The sequence below is a fragment of the Stigmatopora nigra genome, chromosome 4 (genome assembly GCF_051989575.1).
Source record: "Stigmatopora nigra isolate UIUO_SnigA chromosome 4, RoL_Snig_1.1, whole genome shotgun sequence".
Lineage (NCBI taxonomy): Eukaryota > Metazoa > Chordata > Actinopteri > Syngnathiformes > Syngnathidae > Stigmatopora > Stigmatopora nigra.
In genome coordinates, this window is record NC_135511.1 from 12,464,314 (window position 1) to 12,481,284 (window position 16,971).

Here is a 16,971-nt window from a genome sequence, read left to right on the forward strand (position 1 = left end):
ACTGTTGCTGTTTCATGTTCCAAGATATCTTATCTGAGGCTGCTCAATTACATGTACCTTTTGAAGGCTTGCTTCCTTCCTCTCTCAAACTCAAACCTCTACTTTTGTGAGCAGAAAACAGAGGAATCCTCATCTGCCAGACTTCATAGTGCAGCTGGATAGGTAGAAAAAAATAAGGCCGCACTTTTTCTCCAGCACAGACGAGTCCCTCTGATGTGGGTCGCTCTAAAATGAGACTGCAACGCTGCATTATCTTTGCAGATCAAGGCCAAGATAATGAGGAGTTTTCCTTAAAAGTCAAAGAGCATGCACATTGTACCACTACTAGGACTTTCTTAAAATGACGTTGCTCTCCAACCAGAACACAAAAGCCACAGGAGGGTGCAAGTCACTCCATACATTCAAGTGTGAAAGTTACCCAAAGACTTCTAAGTTATTTTTTGTCTCATTTTTTAAGACTGGGTGCTCCACAGAAATTCAAGTGCGTAGAAAGCAGACACAAATGATTTTTCTGCACAGGGTGTCTCCTCATAAAAGGTAAATTGGTTATACTGGAAGCAGAGCAAAGGACCAAGATGGCAGAGAAGCGATGCTGCCGTGCCAATCACAAATAGTTGTTTCCAAAAAGACTCTATTTCTTACCCGTGACAAGGAGATCGGGTTAAAATCTGTTGCACATTCTCCTCTATTAGACTCTTCTACTAAATGTATTTATATTCAGTGGAGCATCAGACTAATGGTTGCTTTCATAGCATGTGAAAGAGGTAATGAATCGTACTTAGAATAATTACTCTCTTATGTCATGCTACAAAGTTACTATTGATAGTATGAGTTCTGGAGCTCTGAGTCACCAGTTTGACTTATTTCTCACACTGGCAAGCACTTCACTGCTAACTCAAGCTAGAGTGGGTTATGATGCTTCTATTTGCAGAGTATGCCAATGCCTTCAGGGAAAAAAAGAATCCTATATTTCCACAAGTCAGCGTTGAGCTACTTCAAAGGGGATAATTACAGATAAGTGAAATTTACAGGAAACTACAGTTGTCATGGCAATAGACAGTCAATGGATACTTTTGGGAAAAGACAAGCCTTCTTTTACAATTACATTTTGATGAATACAAAAGAGGCTGAATGGACATTTTGAGCAGTAAATTAAGTGGAAACTACAATTGAGCTAAAGATACAATGATTGTGAAAAAAGCCACCATATACCCACCACATATTGATTACTACTATGCTACTGGACTCAGTTTATATTTAATAAAAGTGCCCATAATAGGAGCAAAATTCAAACAATGTTGATGGAATATTTAATGACAATGAATACTTAATCAATACTCTATTATATAAAACAATATGTACAGTGAGTACAAACATGCCATGTGTGGCTATTAGAATTTTGGTGCAAACAGGAGATCTACTATTTCCCACAAATTCTAGTACACACACACTTCAGTGTTTCCATTAAAATAGAGGACATGACTGACATTAATTTCCCTGGAGCCTAACCACAACTCAACAACCTTATCGAAGGATTTATGGGTGGTGAGGCCCCACAATCTGAATTTGCAGATTTATGTACATGTAATACAAGCACATGCACACACACACACACACACACACACACACACACAGACACACACACAGAAATGCAGCTGGCTAATTAAAAGGCACTGCAAGAGGTATGGTAAGGAGAACCATGCACCATCGTTTCCATTAACGAGCTAGGCTCAAGCAACAAGAGCAGCTAGGTGGCGGTGAAAACTAACGGGTATTAGGTATGTGTGTGTGTTGGTGGGTGGGTGGGTGGTTGGGTTATTGGAGGGGAGAAGAGGGACAGATAAAAGGGATGCAAGAGATTGCGTTTGAAGAATGAGAAGAGAGAATGCTACAGACATCCCCAGGCTGAGGCCGTCCTCCCATCTTGATTCCCTGATACAAATGCATTTTGACAGTCGAAGGAAACATGTCTCTATAAATGTAATGAATACAGAATGGAGCAGAAAACCTTTCCAAAAGAAGAATGAATGAAATTTCTCTATATGTACACAGAGCAATTGTAATTGCTTGGGCAAAAAGGGGCGTAATGTGAAGGTGAATATTGGTAGTGTCAATGTTGGGGGCGGGGAAAGGGAGGGTAAAATATTCATCTGGGTTTATAGGTTTATACTTCAGTCTCTCTCCCGGTCTGTTGTTTGCACATGAATATGCGTCCCATAGGAACCACAATTTAATTGTCCAAATGACAGTCACTCGCCCATATCAAAACCTTCTGCTTTTGAAGCGGGGGATGTAGTGCTTTGCCAGGCGAGGCAGCTACAGCTGTGGCTGAGTGCTCTCGTAAAAACACCAAGACATATATATCACACCTACTATAACTAGCGACACAGATAAAATAAAAATATACAGCAAAGAAAACAAACATCTTCCAGTTATCTTCTTTTGGGGGTTTCTTAAAGTTCCATTGTTTTTCACGTTATCTTACCAATTCCTCAACTTAATAATCAAGACTAATCTTATTCACTGGGAGTGATGACATACTGATACCACAAAAGCCGCTTGTTCATTTTTGACCTGCGAAAATTCCAGCTCATAGATAAGTGACGCCAGAGGCCTTGAAGCTTGATAATTCCTTTAGCCTTCACAGGACACATGCACAAAAGGACGGGTTGTCATTGGAGGTCAATCCACGGGTAAAGCCACTCATGACAGTTGCGACGCAGTCTGATGCAAGGACCGTCACCCGCTGCATCCACTGTACAAGCGCCAGGAAGAGATAGACGGGCAAGTAGAAATAGAGAAATGCGGGGGGTTAACTAATGATATACACAAGATGGAGTGTAGCTTTGGCTTGTGAAAACTGAGCTGTGGCTAGTCTGCACAGTGGTGCCAGGCTAAAAGGGAGATCATTTGCGGTTAGTCTAAAAAACCTAGTATACATTCCCTTAAATGTCCTTATTCTGAGAGTATCAAACAAAACATGAGGGTGTTACGCCTGTATGTGTGTATGTGGCTGCATGTATTTGTTTTTTTCCCTCATTTTTCACGCAACGTTACAGCCATTGGTGGACGGTTGAGGAAGAAATCAGAGGAGCCAAAAAGTCAAACTCAATCCAAAAACCTCCACTGAAGCTGAAGGGAAATTTGAGTGCTCAATTCAAGAGGGAGAAGGGGGGTGTTCTCAGAAAATACACCAGGCAAAACAGTGCTTATAGAAATGGTCAAATGTTAGGTGAGGAAAATGAAGAGAGGGCAGCATGGTAACTGAACTGACTGCACGCCCCCTCCATACAACCCACTCTCCCAACCAACACTGCTGTCACAACACTGGTCCCCTGAAACGGGATGTCACCATTGTTCTGGCACAGAAGCAGACCTCCTGCCCTCTGATATATAAACACATGAATATATACTCGAAATGAGGAGAAAATTGAAGTGGTTGCACACCGGGGGAAAGGGGACTATGAATGGATCTTAATGTACTCTAAACCAGAGCAAAGTCTCAAAGGGTTGCTGCTTATTTCTGTGCTCAAGTCAAATCTCCACAGGCATAGCGGTGTGATGTCTACAGGAGAAGGGAATCAATTCTTTAGAGACCTTGTGGTGACAGGAAAGGAAATAACAGTGGCGTTTGAAAGTAATTTGGGACGGGTTTGAGGTAAACATCCAGACGTACCACTTTATAGAGCCTCTAAGCTTGTTGCAAGAGGGTATAATGCTTGTTTAGTGCTTAGTTCTTTTCACTAATAGCTTTCAGAAGAGGTTAAATTGACTCAGAATGAACAGAATCTCCCTCTCTGTTTGCGTCAAGTAGTAGTATTTGATTCAGAGCGGTAGGGTGCAATTTCTTGAGGGTCCGTTTGGCAAGTTGTAAAGGGCTACTGAAGATTTGATCGTTTTACCACCCGTTCTTCGTTACACCAAACTGATGAAAACCTAATGAGGATATGGAGTGCTGTTCTTTGATTGGATAACAGGCACCAACAGTTAAAATGGCTGCATTACTCGGAGGAAAAAAATATGCTACTCCATGTGGAATGTCACCTGTTATGACATTTTTAATAAATATAATTGTCATTCCAAGTCATAGAACTGCATTCTGAACTGAACAAAAATATATTGTAGAATAAGTTTAAACTGTTATTATGACTTTTCAATAGTTCTGACAGAATGCCAAATAAAGCACAGCTCGCAGGACCCCAGCTGCAGATGACAGAATTTAGCAGGAAGCCAGGAAGTCAATCCAAGGACATAGCACTGCTGGGTAATTCAAGGATCTTTTGGAGGCCTATGGATGGGTGGCGATGTCCATGACAAACAGTTGGACAACTCAGGTCATCCATGTTGCAGTACTTTGTTCGACCCTTTTCAATGACAGGGGGATTTCTTTAGGTTCCGTAAGGAGAGGAAAAGAAAGCCAAGGAGAGGGGGAAAAAGATAAGGTTACACAGGTTTAGGTTTGGGAGACCCAGATCTTATTGATCTCGAACAGAGCTGTGGCTTAGAGCGTGCTGACACAATGAAAAAATGAAGCGTGTCAGCACCTCACAGTTCTCATGGAGACACTTTTGCACTTTGTCCCTAATCCATTCAGCAACAGTACAGCATAACGCACAAACCAGATGAGACTGACCTGACTTCTTTATTGTTTAAGCAAATGTGATCTGAAAAAGGTCACCATATTTCTGAGTAGGATTGACAAACACCCTATAACAAAAATATGAGTGAAATATCCCAACAATGTGAGGCAAAAACAAAAAAATCCTATGTTTCATCGTTGTGATACATTAGACGTGTCTTTCTGTGTCCAAGCTTTAAACTCGGGAGTGTTTGTTCTTTTAATCACACAGTACAAACAGGTTGGAGCACCATTCCTAATTTTAATAGTGTTATAATTAGATGAGATTTCACTGCTCATTTCTACCCTATTGGTTCGGAAGCCAACAAAAACTATGTCCATTCCAATTGTCGTCATCAGACATTATATATGTAGTGTCATTCGAATAAATTCGCAATGACATGCCATGTAACGAAAGAAGCAGAGTCAACCCCTCCCAAAAAAAATCAGTGCACAAATCCCATCTCCCTTTGCTTTTATTCCCCAAATGTAATTACAAACTTGGCACAAGCATTGAGGGTGGTGACTGTGACTGGGGCAACTTGCAGCAGTTGCTACACAACTGCACTGTGTGGGAGCATCTCCAAAGTGCCTTCACACCTCATTGCTTTATGCGCTATGGGCAGCTCCAAGCTGTGGAGAAAGAACCCCATCGTTCAACATGGCCAAGCCCTTCACTTCATCGCCATGGAGAGAGAACTGCTCTGACTGATAAACACTAAAAAGACGATGCCAAAGCTGGGTTTTTATCATCACTTAAGTCAAAACATTATTCATATATGCACACACACTGTATAGCGCTACTGCAAGCACAAAGGGGTCTATCACCGGTTCTCGGTGTGAAACAGTGTTAAGACCATGAAGTAAATTTCACCTTGAATGATAGAAAGTAAATCCCTGTGACATTCATTTATAAGTCTCACACAAGAGATACTATGTGCCTATTTGGAGGTGTAGGATGGGCTCTGTCCCCATTTTAAATATAGTGCGGGGATGTTTGCGCAAAGGAATAAAATATGATGTGTTTTGAAGCCAGACACATGGAGCAGAACGGCTGATGCTTTGCTTTTGCTAGTAATAAGGTTCGGAGATAACCACGCTGGGACAAAAAATAAGAGGAAAACAATCGTTTTAAGTCAAGTTGTAGAGAAGGGTTTGGTGTAGATAAAAAGGAGGTGGCGATGAGGAAATAATGGCTTGCTTATAAGACATGTTTTCCGGGTGATACCACGCCACCTGCCAGCACCGCCTCCGGCTGTGAGCACACGCCACCGGACTCTGATTGACAGGGAGGCTAAATAGTTGCTGGCAGGGTCTCTGATTGTATCTCTTGTCCTTGGCATAATATAAGACACTGTGAAAGAGTGATAGTTACAGCCCCTCAACCATAAATTATGTTGGCATATCGTTCGTGAGATGCACGTGTGTTTAGAGTATTTTCTTTTCTAACAAATGTCCAGAAAACCCAAACATACATTTGTCTCCACTACTTTAACTGAATTCTTTTGAAGAAAGAGAAGGCAGCAAATGAGGAATGAGGAAGACACAGAAAGTGTTTGTTCTTAGGTGCATAGAGCCACATAGAATGGAAAAAAATGTTTATCAACCTCTCATGCAGGGATGTTAGAATTTGAAGGGTTGATTTTCCAAGATTGCCGGTTGTCTCTAGGTCAAGGAAAATAAGCTTTGGGATTTACCAGCGTAGGAGGAACAGTTGGCTCTCATTGACTCTCTCCGTTAGCGAGTGGCTCGGGGAAACTTTGTATGCTTTGTAAGAGCTGGAAAAAAAAGGCAGCTGACTCATAGCAGCAATACAAGAAACCAAATTCATTCGACTTGGAGATCAATCAATATGGAGAACGATGAAGAAAACACCAGTTTGGCTTCCAGTCTGTTTCATTGGCATTGCCACATTGGACCAATGCAGCAATCAAGGGTCACGTTTGTTCGCCCTACCATTACAAGATGTGGGCTACACTGCCTTTCTATATGCTTAACCCATCAGATTTGGAGGGACCAATGAAAAGGAGTATAAGCAAAGAAAGGAAAGCAAAAGGAAATGAAATAGAGTCAATCAACAATTATCATGTGATTCATTCTACAGCTGCTTGCTCAAACCGCATGGTCTAATTTATTGGGAAATCTAAATGTCTAAAATGTCACCTGGATTTAATGCAATGGGCCCACTATTTGCCAGATGTAGAACTGGGTGGCTTATAAAACCATTCCCTAATATTATAATTATTTCATTCAAACATTGTAAGGCCCATAGTTAAGCCCAACGTAATGAGTTGGCCTAGATAACATCAACATCATCCCCCCCAAAAAAACACTACTTTTCCTATAGTGATAGTATAATTCTTCTTAAACCACACAATAATTTTTCATGTGTTCCTTTTTTCAATCAGGTAATACCACAGAAAGAAAACCTAGTACCTTTCCCATGATCTCAACATAGAATCTTATTTGTACACACAACTTTGTTTAATGTTTCCAGGAAAGGCATTGCAGTGTATATATGGCTGGTAATAAACAAGTGGAGTACACGCTAGAGACAAGCCTCTACAAAACTCATCATCTCTGTGAAAGTGCGATTGTGACACAGTCCATATAACAGCCATAAAGGCTTTTTTTTTGCATCTCTTCAGCGCTGGGGGCATACACACACTTGCACAAATAGTAAGACAACACTGGAAAGGTCCCTTTTGTCGGCTCAGCACTGATGAAATGCTACCCATGGCGAACTTCAATCACACTGGAAAATGAGTTGAAGATACACCGTAACCCCGACAGTGTCATTAAGCCTGTCACACGAACCCCCGGTGTGCAGGGATGGGAGAGACGCCACTGGCCTCCATAGAACATCATGTAGTCCTGAACTGAAGCAAAAGGAACAGCCCCCTTGTGCTTGAGCAATCTGTCAGTTTGAAACTAGCATAATGAAGCTGTATAATTATGTCTTCTGCTGTTTGTCTATAAACCCTCAAACGTCAAGCACTCAGACAATAGAATCATATTTACGCTTTATGGTACTCACAACCAACTCTAAAAAATGCTTTAATGGCAACAAACATAGTCATGTATGTTTCCACATACATAAAACCAATGCAGTACATAAACAGGCATGCATTAAGGAAGACATACACAATATAAGGATAAAGATAAGCCCCAAATGCTATGGGAAAGGGGTTGTGATTGCCCTCTGTGAAGCAACCGCTTCTCATCATTAACTCTTCAGAGGATCACGCTGCTCTAATCACGCTAAGCCTCTACGAATGACGATGAAGTCAAACACGTGCATATGCACATATTTGCCACAGAAATCATTAGATGGACAACATACTGCACATTAACTTCCTCATCAAGAAAAAAGCAGCAAGTAAATGTTGTCACTAAAGAAGACATTTATTATTTTAATTTGTAGTAGAATATCCCCCACAATATATTACAAACTGGGTTTTGATTTTCTGCTAAACACTCAAATATAATATTGGTTTCTTTATTAGAATAAGGGGACAGTTTAATTCAAGTTTCATTTCAAAATAACAGTACACCTATAGTGGTCATTGCTTAAAAACAGATTTTTTTTTCTTACAGTTTACAACAAGCTATTTGTTGATTTTGCAAATAGAACTGACAACAACTGGATATGTGCATTTGTGTGTATAAATCTGGGGTGTAGCCTGTGCTTGGGTGAGCGTACCAAGATGTGGCACCACAAGGGAACCATGTCCTTGCCACAAGTTGCAATTAAATCTGATAACAGCACCAGCAATAGCAACAACATTTTCTTAAGTGAACTGTGCCACAATAAAATACCCAGGAAGCATTTGCCTTTGCTCTCGTGACTGAATTTTTAACTATCGCTGTGCCACATGGCTTCATTCAAAGACGCCGTCCTGAGTCCAGCAACAGCCCGTCACAAGTTTTATTTTGAGACCATTCTGAGTGTAGTGGATGGTATACACACTGTATAGGTAGAACCCTTAGGGCTGTGTCCTCTGAAGACATAGTGCTTTCATTTCTCTCATTTGGGGCCTCGTATTTTCAATCCATTTTATTACTTTCTCAAAGCTCATTCCACAAAGACACATTAAACCCCCTCATAAAGTAAGAAGGCTCCCATCCAAGAGAGATTGGAGAAGGACTCAATATGGTGCCACAGGGACAAGAATGCTGACACTGCCTTAACAGGGAACAATAGCTAAACTGAGTGTTGAATGAAAGCATATCTTAGTGCATATGTATTGTTTGGAGGCTTGGACTGAGCCAGACTAAGTAGCTATTATAATCCTGGTCTTTGGCGCAATGACAGGAGCCTTGAAGAAGACCATTTCCTCAAAATGCCTAAATGTTACGTCTCTGACATCCCACTGTATGCGGACACCCGGGAGAAGAAGGAAACAGTCCACCAAAAAAAAAAATCTGAATTCTTTGATCGCAAGTCTGTTTCAACAAAAGCGAGAGCAGTGAGAAGTACTCCAGTAGCTCCGAAACTAAATAATTAAACGAAAAACTCAATAGCTGAGAAAGTCAAGGAACTACTTTCTCCAACTGATTGCAAGGAAGGAAGAAAAGTGCTTGGCTGCTTGTGTTTTTTGTTTTATATGTACAATTGCCTACAAAAGCAGAACAGAAATGATGCATAGATGAGCTTTTCTAAAGTCATGGTGACTAATCAGCGCCAGAAATTGCTCCAGTGAGCTAAAACAGGGTCCAGCCAGAGCAGTACCCAAAGGACATTGATGTCTACACCACCGACTGGTCCAATAACCTTTGCCATCATCTCCTAATTAACAAGCAGGTTTCCTTCCACTAACATATATATTTGATTTTGCCTGTGAATGAATAAAACGACCAAATACAGCAAAAAGCCATGCTTACATCTCTTAAACGTAAATATGTTCAGTTCTGGAAGGTGGTTCTTTGGATTACATGCAATAACAACAATGTGAGAAGGTAAATTGTGAAAAAAAACTTGCTGTGCTATGGAAAAACTGGGACAAAAATTAATTGAAAATAGCTTTCAGACCTAAAATAGCACATTTTTACCCCAAATTGTTCCCCACTTTAATGAAGGTTTTTGCCTAGGTTTGTAATACATGTCATTCAATATTATCGAACCACAATAACTAGATCCTGCTGCTGCTAAACTAACTCAATACACTACTTACAATTATTCAACAGTCACTAGAGAGACTATTATACAGCGAGCTCATAATGCTACATATTCAATACATGCATAAACATATTAGTTATTGTCCTTGATTTTTTTCCCTACACCCTTTGCTTCATTTTATGCATAAATACCAGCTGTGACTCTTCCCCTCCATCCTAGTACATCTCTTTCCCTTCCTCCCTCTCTTTTTCCCCTCATTAAAATGGACTTCCTAAAACCCCCATTCATCTTGCTGACAGCTTTTCTATCGATTGGTACGGAGCGAGGGATGTGGCTTTAAATGGCTCTCTGGCCATTCTGGATGAGGGCTGGACTGGACAGAGGACAAAGGGGAGTAGAAGGAGACAGTATCGGGTTTAGCCGCTACGTTTGAAGTGGAAAGATACAAATCTATTTCAGTTGTTGGTTAATAACATTTAAAACACCCCGAGGCTAGGGATGAGAATACACATAAAAATGACTCACCAGCTCAGTATATAGGATTAGGCTCATGAGATCAGATAACAAATTAATCTCACACTTTAGTCTGCTTCCTGCATCACTTTCAGGCTGTCCTAAAATTCTCCCAAACATGAGCTTTGTGAGGTCACTCCAAACATTTGTTTCTCTTGGCTACAGACGAGTGAGTCATTTAAATCAAAACCATGTGAAGTAACGCACCGTACCTTAGCATCAGACATTTATAAAAGAAACTAGTGATCAAATTCTGTTTTTTTCCGTCTCAATCTACCTGCCGGGATAAAAGAGAAAGATTGTAATGATCAACATTTTTCTGATGTTCTCATTGCCATGTCTTATTGTAAATTTGCTAGAGGCATTCTATCCCTGTAGTCCAATCATGAGCAATAGCTTTGGGTCTATTGGCTCTCATCTATAGTCATAAAATAAGGTGCACCACAGCAGAAAGTGAGTGGTGTGCTGTGACTGTGTCACTCTTTATTTGTCATCTAATCTGTCCCTCAGCATTGCCATTGATTGCAGCAGTAAGTGAAAAAAAAACAGACGCTGCGATATTATAGAATCAATTACTTAACTTATCAACAGTGAAAGGCTGAGTTTTCACCATGCACAGTAGTGCTTGGATGTGAATACTATTTTGTTAAAACTAAATCCTGAACACAATATACTCTATATAACCAAAACTGCAAGAAAATGGCTAGTTTTTCCATTTTCTGTGAACAAACAAGCACACAAGCACACCAATCCTTTTTTCCCAGTTGTTTTCATGGGCCATTGGTTGACACTGGCCGTCCATCCTTCATTTTTCGTGGCTAAGCGACCTGCTGTATAGGTGTTCTAAACCACTGGTCTGAACAAGTGGTGCTTCATTAATAAAGCACAGTGGGTTTGTGTACTCTTTGTAGACTTTAAAATCTCCCTGTGGCATGTATTTCATACCTATTTATTCATAAGTACTTGCTTTCTTACTGGTTTTACAGTCCGTAGGAGAATTCGGTAAAACTGTTAATTCCTTTTTCTCAATGTAATGGAACTATACAAAAGTATAGACAGACAAGTAAGATGTCAACATTCATTATACTAGAAGGTAATCTCATCTTCTCATATCCAAGAGTAGAATTTCAGTAGAAATCTCTTTTAATCAGCAATGTGTGGGCTAAAAAATAAAAAGAGACAGTGATGCCCGTTTCCTTCTGTGCCATCCTTCATTAGTGTCAGCCCCTTGTAAAGAATGAAAAGCCACATGTCCGTGTCCTAATGACTCTTTAATGATCTCCTCCTCTACGAGCAAACTGACACACACTGACGAACTCTGACCCTGTCAAAAAGAACTCCCACTTTAAAGTGTGTTGTTTACTCCTTTTTTTTAGTTTCCACATTCTCATTGTACAAGCTAATGTTTAACAAAATCAATTTAGTTTCAATCTAGCCAAAGGATAAACAACACTGTGTCAATTAGTTAGAAGCAAAGTTTATGCATGTTAATCACAGCAAATGGTGCGAGAGAAGAATAGATAAACAATTGCAGAGCTACAAAAGCAACTGCTGGTAAGAAATGGAGTGAATGGATTGGCAAAACTTCTGTCTCTTGGACTTTTTCCTGATTGTGATTTTCACTTCATTCAATTTGGGGGTCGGGGGAGTCAGCTGTTGAGTCTTTTGAACATCACACGAGACATAATTAGAGACTGCACTGCCGTCAACCCGACTCTATCTCCAAAATTAAGGGTTCACCTCCCTCTTGTGAAGCCTACTATTTAAGATGAGAACACCACAGTAATACAGACACTGAATTTTTTTTTATAGGGAAGCTTTGTTTGAAATTCACTTTCATTAAGGATACCAGCATCTTCAGAATAAAATTTAAAAAAACTCAACTCATACCCCAAAAGCAGCATTATATATGTAGTACATACAGTATGTTACTGTACTACAAATGGAGAGTAATGTGTGCCACTGGTTTCAGACACTTTGTTCCCCTCTGAATGGTAGACATGTCCAGGAAATCCAGTCAGAAACAACATCCCACCTCCGGCCTCTAGGAAGTGACCTCAGCTTCGAAAAGGGCAGATAAAAAGTCCACCCCAGAAACAAAAACACCAACCCAGACGTAATGAGCAATCCGCCAGGACACAGTGCGTAAAGAGCAAGGCCAGGTGGTGTGACACACATATGACTCTGATTAAGAAAGCTTTCGGGCAGAAAAGAGAAGGATGGAAGGCTTGTAATAGGGCCAATGAGGACGTTACATTATTTAACTGTTACTGTTATTCAAAATCACCTTCTTGACAAACTCTGAAGGGGGTGCAGTGTACAGATTGTTCTTCCCTAAGAGGCAACGTACATATCTGGCTTAATGATGGATTGATACGACACACTTGTGTGCAGATGAAGTAAATTTGGGAATGTATTTCAAACTAAAGACTTTGCATAAATTACTAGATCACCCAGACCCCAAATCTGAACTCGAGAAGCCATAAATGTTTCTTTTCGCTATTAATATCCCGAAACTGCGGAATGACAAGGAGACTCCTGATCTAATTTTTGAAATGTTTTGTTCTACTGCTTTGTTCAGACTTTGACTGGACTGTTTAAATGCCTCGTGATATCAACAAGCACAAACAAGCAAACTCCAAGGCCTGGTCGGAAGGATAAGGAATGAAGGGGAAACGGAGACCATTCTTCTCCTTGCTTGATGGCAATTGTGTGGGAATACAAGCACCTGTCAGCCCACAACAATGACCATAGGGGCCAAAGGACAGGATAGAGGACGTCACAGGACAGTTTTTCTTTTTTCTTCAATGCCCAATAAACTCCATTTGGCCAAATGACATCCTCAAATACACCTTAATTTAATACTTTAGGAAATGAATAGTTTTGTAAGATGGAAAGATCATTTACAAATAATCCCCTTGTTCTTGAAATTCAATTTGACCTTCATTCCAACTCAATACCTCTTTCTCATATTGACAAAGAGCATCAGCATTTGTATGTCCTTTGAGTCGCTTCGAAAATGCTACAGCAGACAGAAGGCCACCCACACAAATATCTGACATTCTGGAAAGAAATATGCTGGCACCTCTAGTTATTATCTTGTAAAAGTTGCTTGCTTTGTCCATTTAAAAAAATCTTAATGTGTGCCTGCCCCTTACCTCTCGGTCTTTCAGCTTCATGGCGAGAACCAGCTGGTTTCGATGGTTGGTCAGCGCTTCTCGATAGTTTCCCTTGGAAAAGAATGCCGAGCCTAAATTCCCATGAGCACGGCATTCCCCTGTTTGGTCACCTGGAGATGAATTGGATTCATTATCCTCAGGGAAGCAAGTGATTAGAAAGCAGACTGTGTTTCCCAACATTTCTAGCCATTAGAGTTCAACCACAGGGAAACCCTTGAAAGGGAAAATTGATGTTGTATGTGTTCTGCACAGTAGATTGGTTCCGCTGATGGCTAGGTGTGTTAAAATCACCTCTCCTTAATCTGGGACATACTTATTTGATTTACAAACAAGGCTTCTAGACGTGTCCCAAGTAAAGTGCAAGTGCGCATGATCAATCTGGAAAAACCCAGTTTCACTGGAGTCTTTGTTCCATCATGTAAAGTTATTCTTTTTGTTTTCTACAGTAAAGTATTTGAACAATAAACACTGTGTGGATATAAAAAGAATATCATGAGCTATTAATGAATGTTCTGCCCTGATTGATTCTAATTCAACTACCTACTTAAAAAAGTAACTTTTAATGACTTCACTGAAGAGACATAAGTTACTTATCTGATTACTGTCTTTAGAGTGTAGCTAAATTTAAAAAAATTGTGCTTTATTTACTTAGTTTGCATTATACGTCAACAGCATCAGACGTCAGCTCATTCGCATTAAGATGAAAACTGACAAAGGCGGACTGGAAGTTAATGAGAATATACAATATAATTAAGCACTTTACCCTAACGTGGTTTTGAGAATTTTTAGGAATCTCATTGGAAACAACAGCCCGTCTCAAAATTAGTTTTTAAAGAATGTCATTTAATCAGTTGTTGTCATTAAAAAATACTGTTTTTGGTGAGTTATATTTTATTGTTGGATTTGCATTTAAGGGCATATGATATTAGACTATGGTAGAGTTTATTGTGTTTACATAGACATTGTAAGCGTTTTGCCTTTCACCTTGTTCATGGTTTCTGTTCCATAGAAGCAATTTAAAACTGGGTGTGATGTTAATAATTCTGCATTGAACAGGAGCGTGACCAGACGGGTAAAAAACCTACGACAAGAGAGAATGACTTTGCGAGGCATCTTACCTAAGGTCTTGGCCACTTCCAAGTCCTGCTGCATGTAGCCAGTGCTCTTCTCTGTGTTGCCTAGAGACCAGTGGGCGCTGCTGAGAGCTGAGAAGACAGAACCACGCAGCTTGAGGCTGCAAGTCCCGATCTTCAAAGCTGCTTCTAGAACTACAACAGAAGCTGTGTGGTGGCCAGCTGTCAGCAGCTCCTGGCCGATCACAGACACCACCACAAAAGGACTCTTGTCCAGCTTCATCTTTTGCAGCTGTTGATAAGTTGGCTCTAGAGACTCTGCAGGAGGAACATGAGTGAGACCAGGATTAGAAATGGGGTAAAAAAAAAAATACCAAACTATCAACTGACATGCTGATTGACAACAATATCTGGCTTTGATACTACTTTGGAAACTTTGTTTGGTGCCTCAAAAAGTGCTACCTGAAGTCAAACGTTGTATTCTTCAAGTAATGGCTTCATAGTGTCCGTCTGATAGCATATTCTGTATTTTTACTGAATATCAACTTTGGCACGTCACCCAAAGATAAAATGGCATCCATCGCAAGGCACAAGGTAGGCGGTCATTGAATGAATATGTGACAATGAGGTTAAAAAACAAAATAAAATAAAGTTGACGAGTAGACTAATGCATCTTGTACACAAATGGTAGATGCATGGCAATAGAAAGCAGAGACAAGGTGACCTTTGAAGAGGTTGAAAATGCACACAATGACATAAATCAATGTTGGGCCGCATGGGATAGGAAATTCACAGCCCCTTCAGATTGCATGCCCTCTGGCAGACATCGGCATCAGACTGTTTTTGTTGATGAAATCGACATTTTGAAGTATAAAGGGTGTAACTGCATTGATCTGTAATGGTAGAAATTCTGAAATAAATCTTAGAAAAATCTGTTATTACAGCATGACTACTTATAATGAAGTATTTCATATAACAATGGATTTTACTTTGGGATAGATATGATTATTTAATCTCCTTTTATAAGCATTTGTGCTACTTGTCTTTATGTGGAATTTTGTATTTGATGGCTCTTATAGTAAATAAAATATGCTTGGTGAGAGTCAAAATTATAATTAGCATCTGCAATCTTAAGAACATCAATGCTGCTTGTGTACTTGACATTATGTCATGCTTAGAGATAGAGGTTCCCTATAAACCCATTCATGGATTCTAATTGCCTATTGAAGTGACAGTGAGCTGTGACATGAATTAAACATTGGGAGATTCCAGTACCGGGGAAAGTATTCATGACTATCATATTCATGAACAGATAGTTATGACAATCCCGAGTGGATGGTATCACATAAAGACAGGTAATAAAATATTACACACACAAACACAAATCTCTAAATTCAAAGGCTTTACAACCTCCATAAGGAAAATTTGTAACAGACTATCATTATATATACTGCGTAAAGTGAAGCAGCCTATGTTACTGTATGCGTCGCATTTTAAGGTCATGGTTAGCAAAATATTGAAATTGCGGTCAAAAGAATGAATCAAGAAGGAAACATTTTCCAGCACTTTAACTTGATTGCTCAGTTAGATTCATTTTGATGACTGTAACCACCACATTTGTGGTATTGCACAGGCTCATTTATGAGAATTAGGTTATCTCTGAGATATGACTGTTATCGCAAGCTGATTGTTTTAACCAAATGAAAGTCAGTGCAGTGAGACAAAAGGATCATTTTAACACCACAAAGCTAAGATAGTGTCCATTTCTCATGAGGCCAATTAACAAAGTATGGGAACAGTGTCAAAACTATGTTACACCGAGTATGATTATACTGCAAAGAAAATGTTGCAGGGATCATTTTCATTTCCTCAGGGTCTGAAATGAGATATGTTGGCGAAAATGAAAATTTCCCATTCGGCGCCTTCCCACTCCAACTGCTTTGCTCTCAAAAGAAAGTTCACTCGATGAATGAATGGAAAATGATTAAGTATTGATGTTTTCATTCAAAGCTGAGATGAAGGACAGCATCTCTATTCCATGAGAACAACTTTGTAATTGCACTCTAACTTCATTTAACTAATGATAGATTCACTAATAATTCTGTGCAATGAAAGCATAAGGATGTTATCCTTTGGTACAAAGGTTGCTTTAAAAATGTGGCATGACACATAATTTTACAATTTCTAAACTAGTTGACAGTATAAATACATGTATCTAATTGGTCCATTTTTGTACTGATTTTTCCCCTTCCTGACTGAGGACAACTAATGCTATGCCATCGCATGTCAAAGATTATTTATGTCCGAAGTTTGTCCCACTTCCAATAATAGCATCCGATACAGGTCAGGGTCCCAATCTTGCAAATGAACACGTCTAATATTTACGTCTAAAAACCCTAACGTGAATGGGGGAAGTCCACATACACGGAGACAAAACATTGTGAGATGGAACACAATGTGTGGATAGAG

General features: G+C 39.8%; 1 protein-coding gene across 3 annotated transcripts in view; it reads right to left on the reverse strand.

Moving 5' to 3' along the window:
- Positions 1 to 16,971, reverse strand: part of LOC144195692 (tetratricopeptide repeat protein 28-like) — a 131,069-nt gene that overhangs the window by 28,445 nt on the left and 85,653 nt on the right. For all 3 annotated transcript variants that reach the window (XM_077715499.1, XM_077715498.1, XM_077715500.1), the window contains 2 exons: positions 14,548 to 14,820; positions 13,409 to 13,539 (listed from right to left, as the gene is read on the reverse strand). In XM_077715499.1, the coding sequence (XP_077571625.1) occupies positions 13,409 to 13,539; positions 14,548 to 14,820 (404 nt within the window). The remainder of the gene's footprint in view (positions 1 to 13,408; positions 13,540 to 14,547; positions 14,821 to 16,971) is intronic.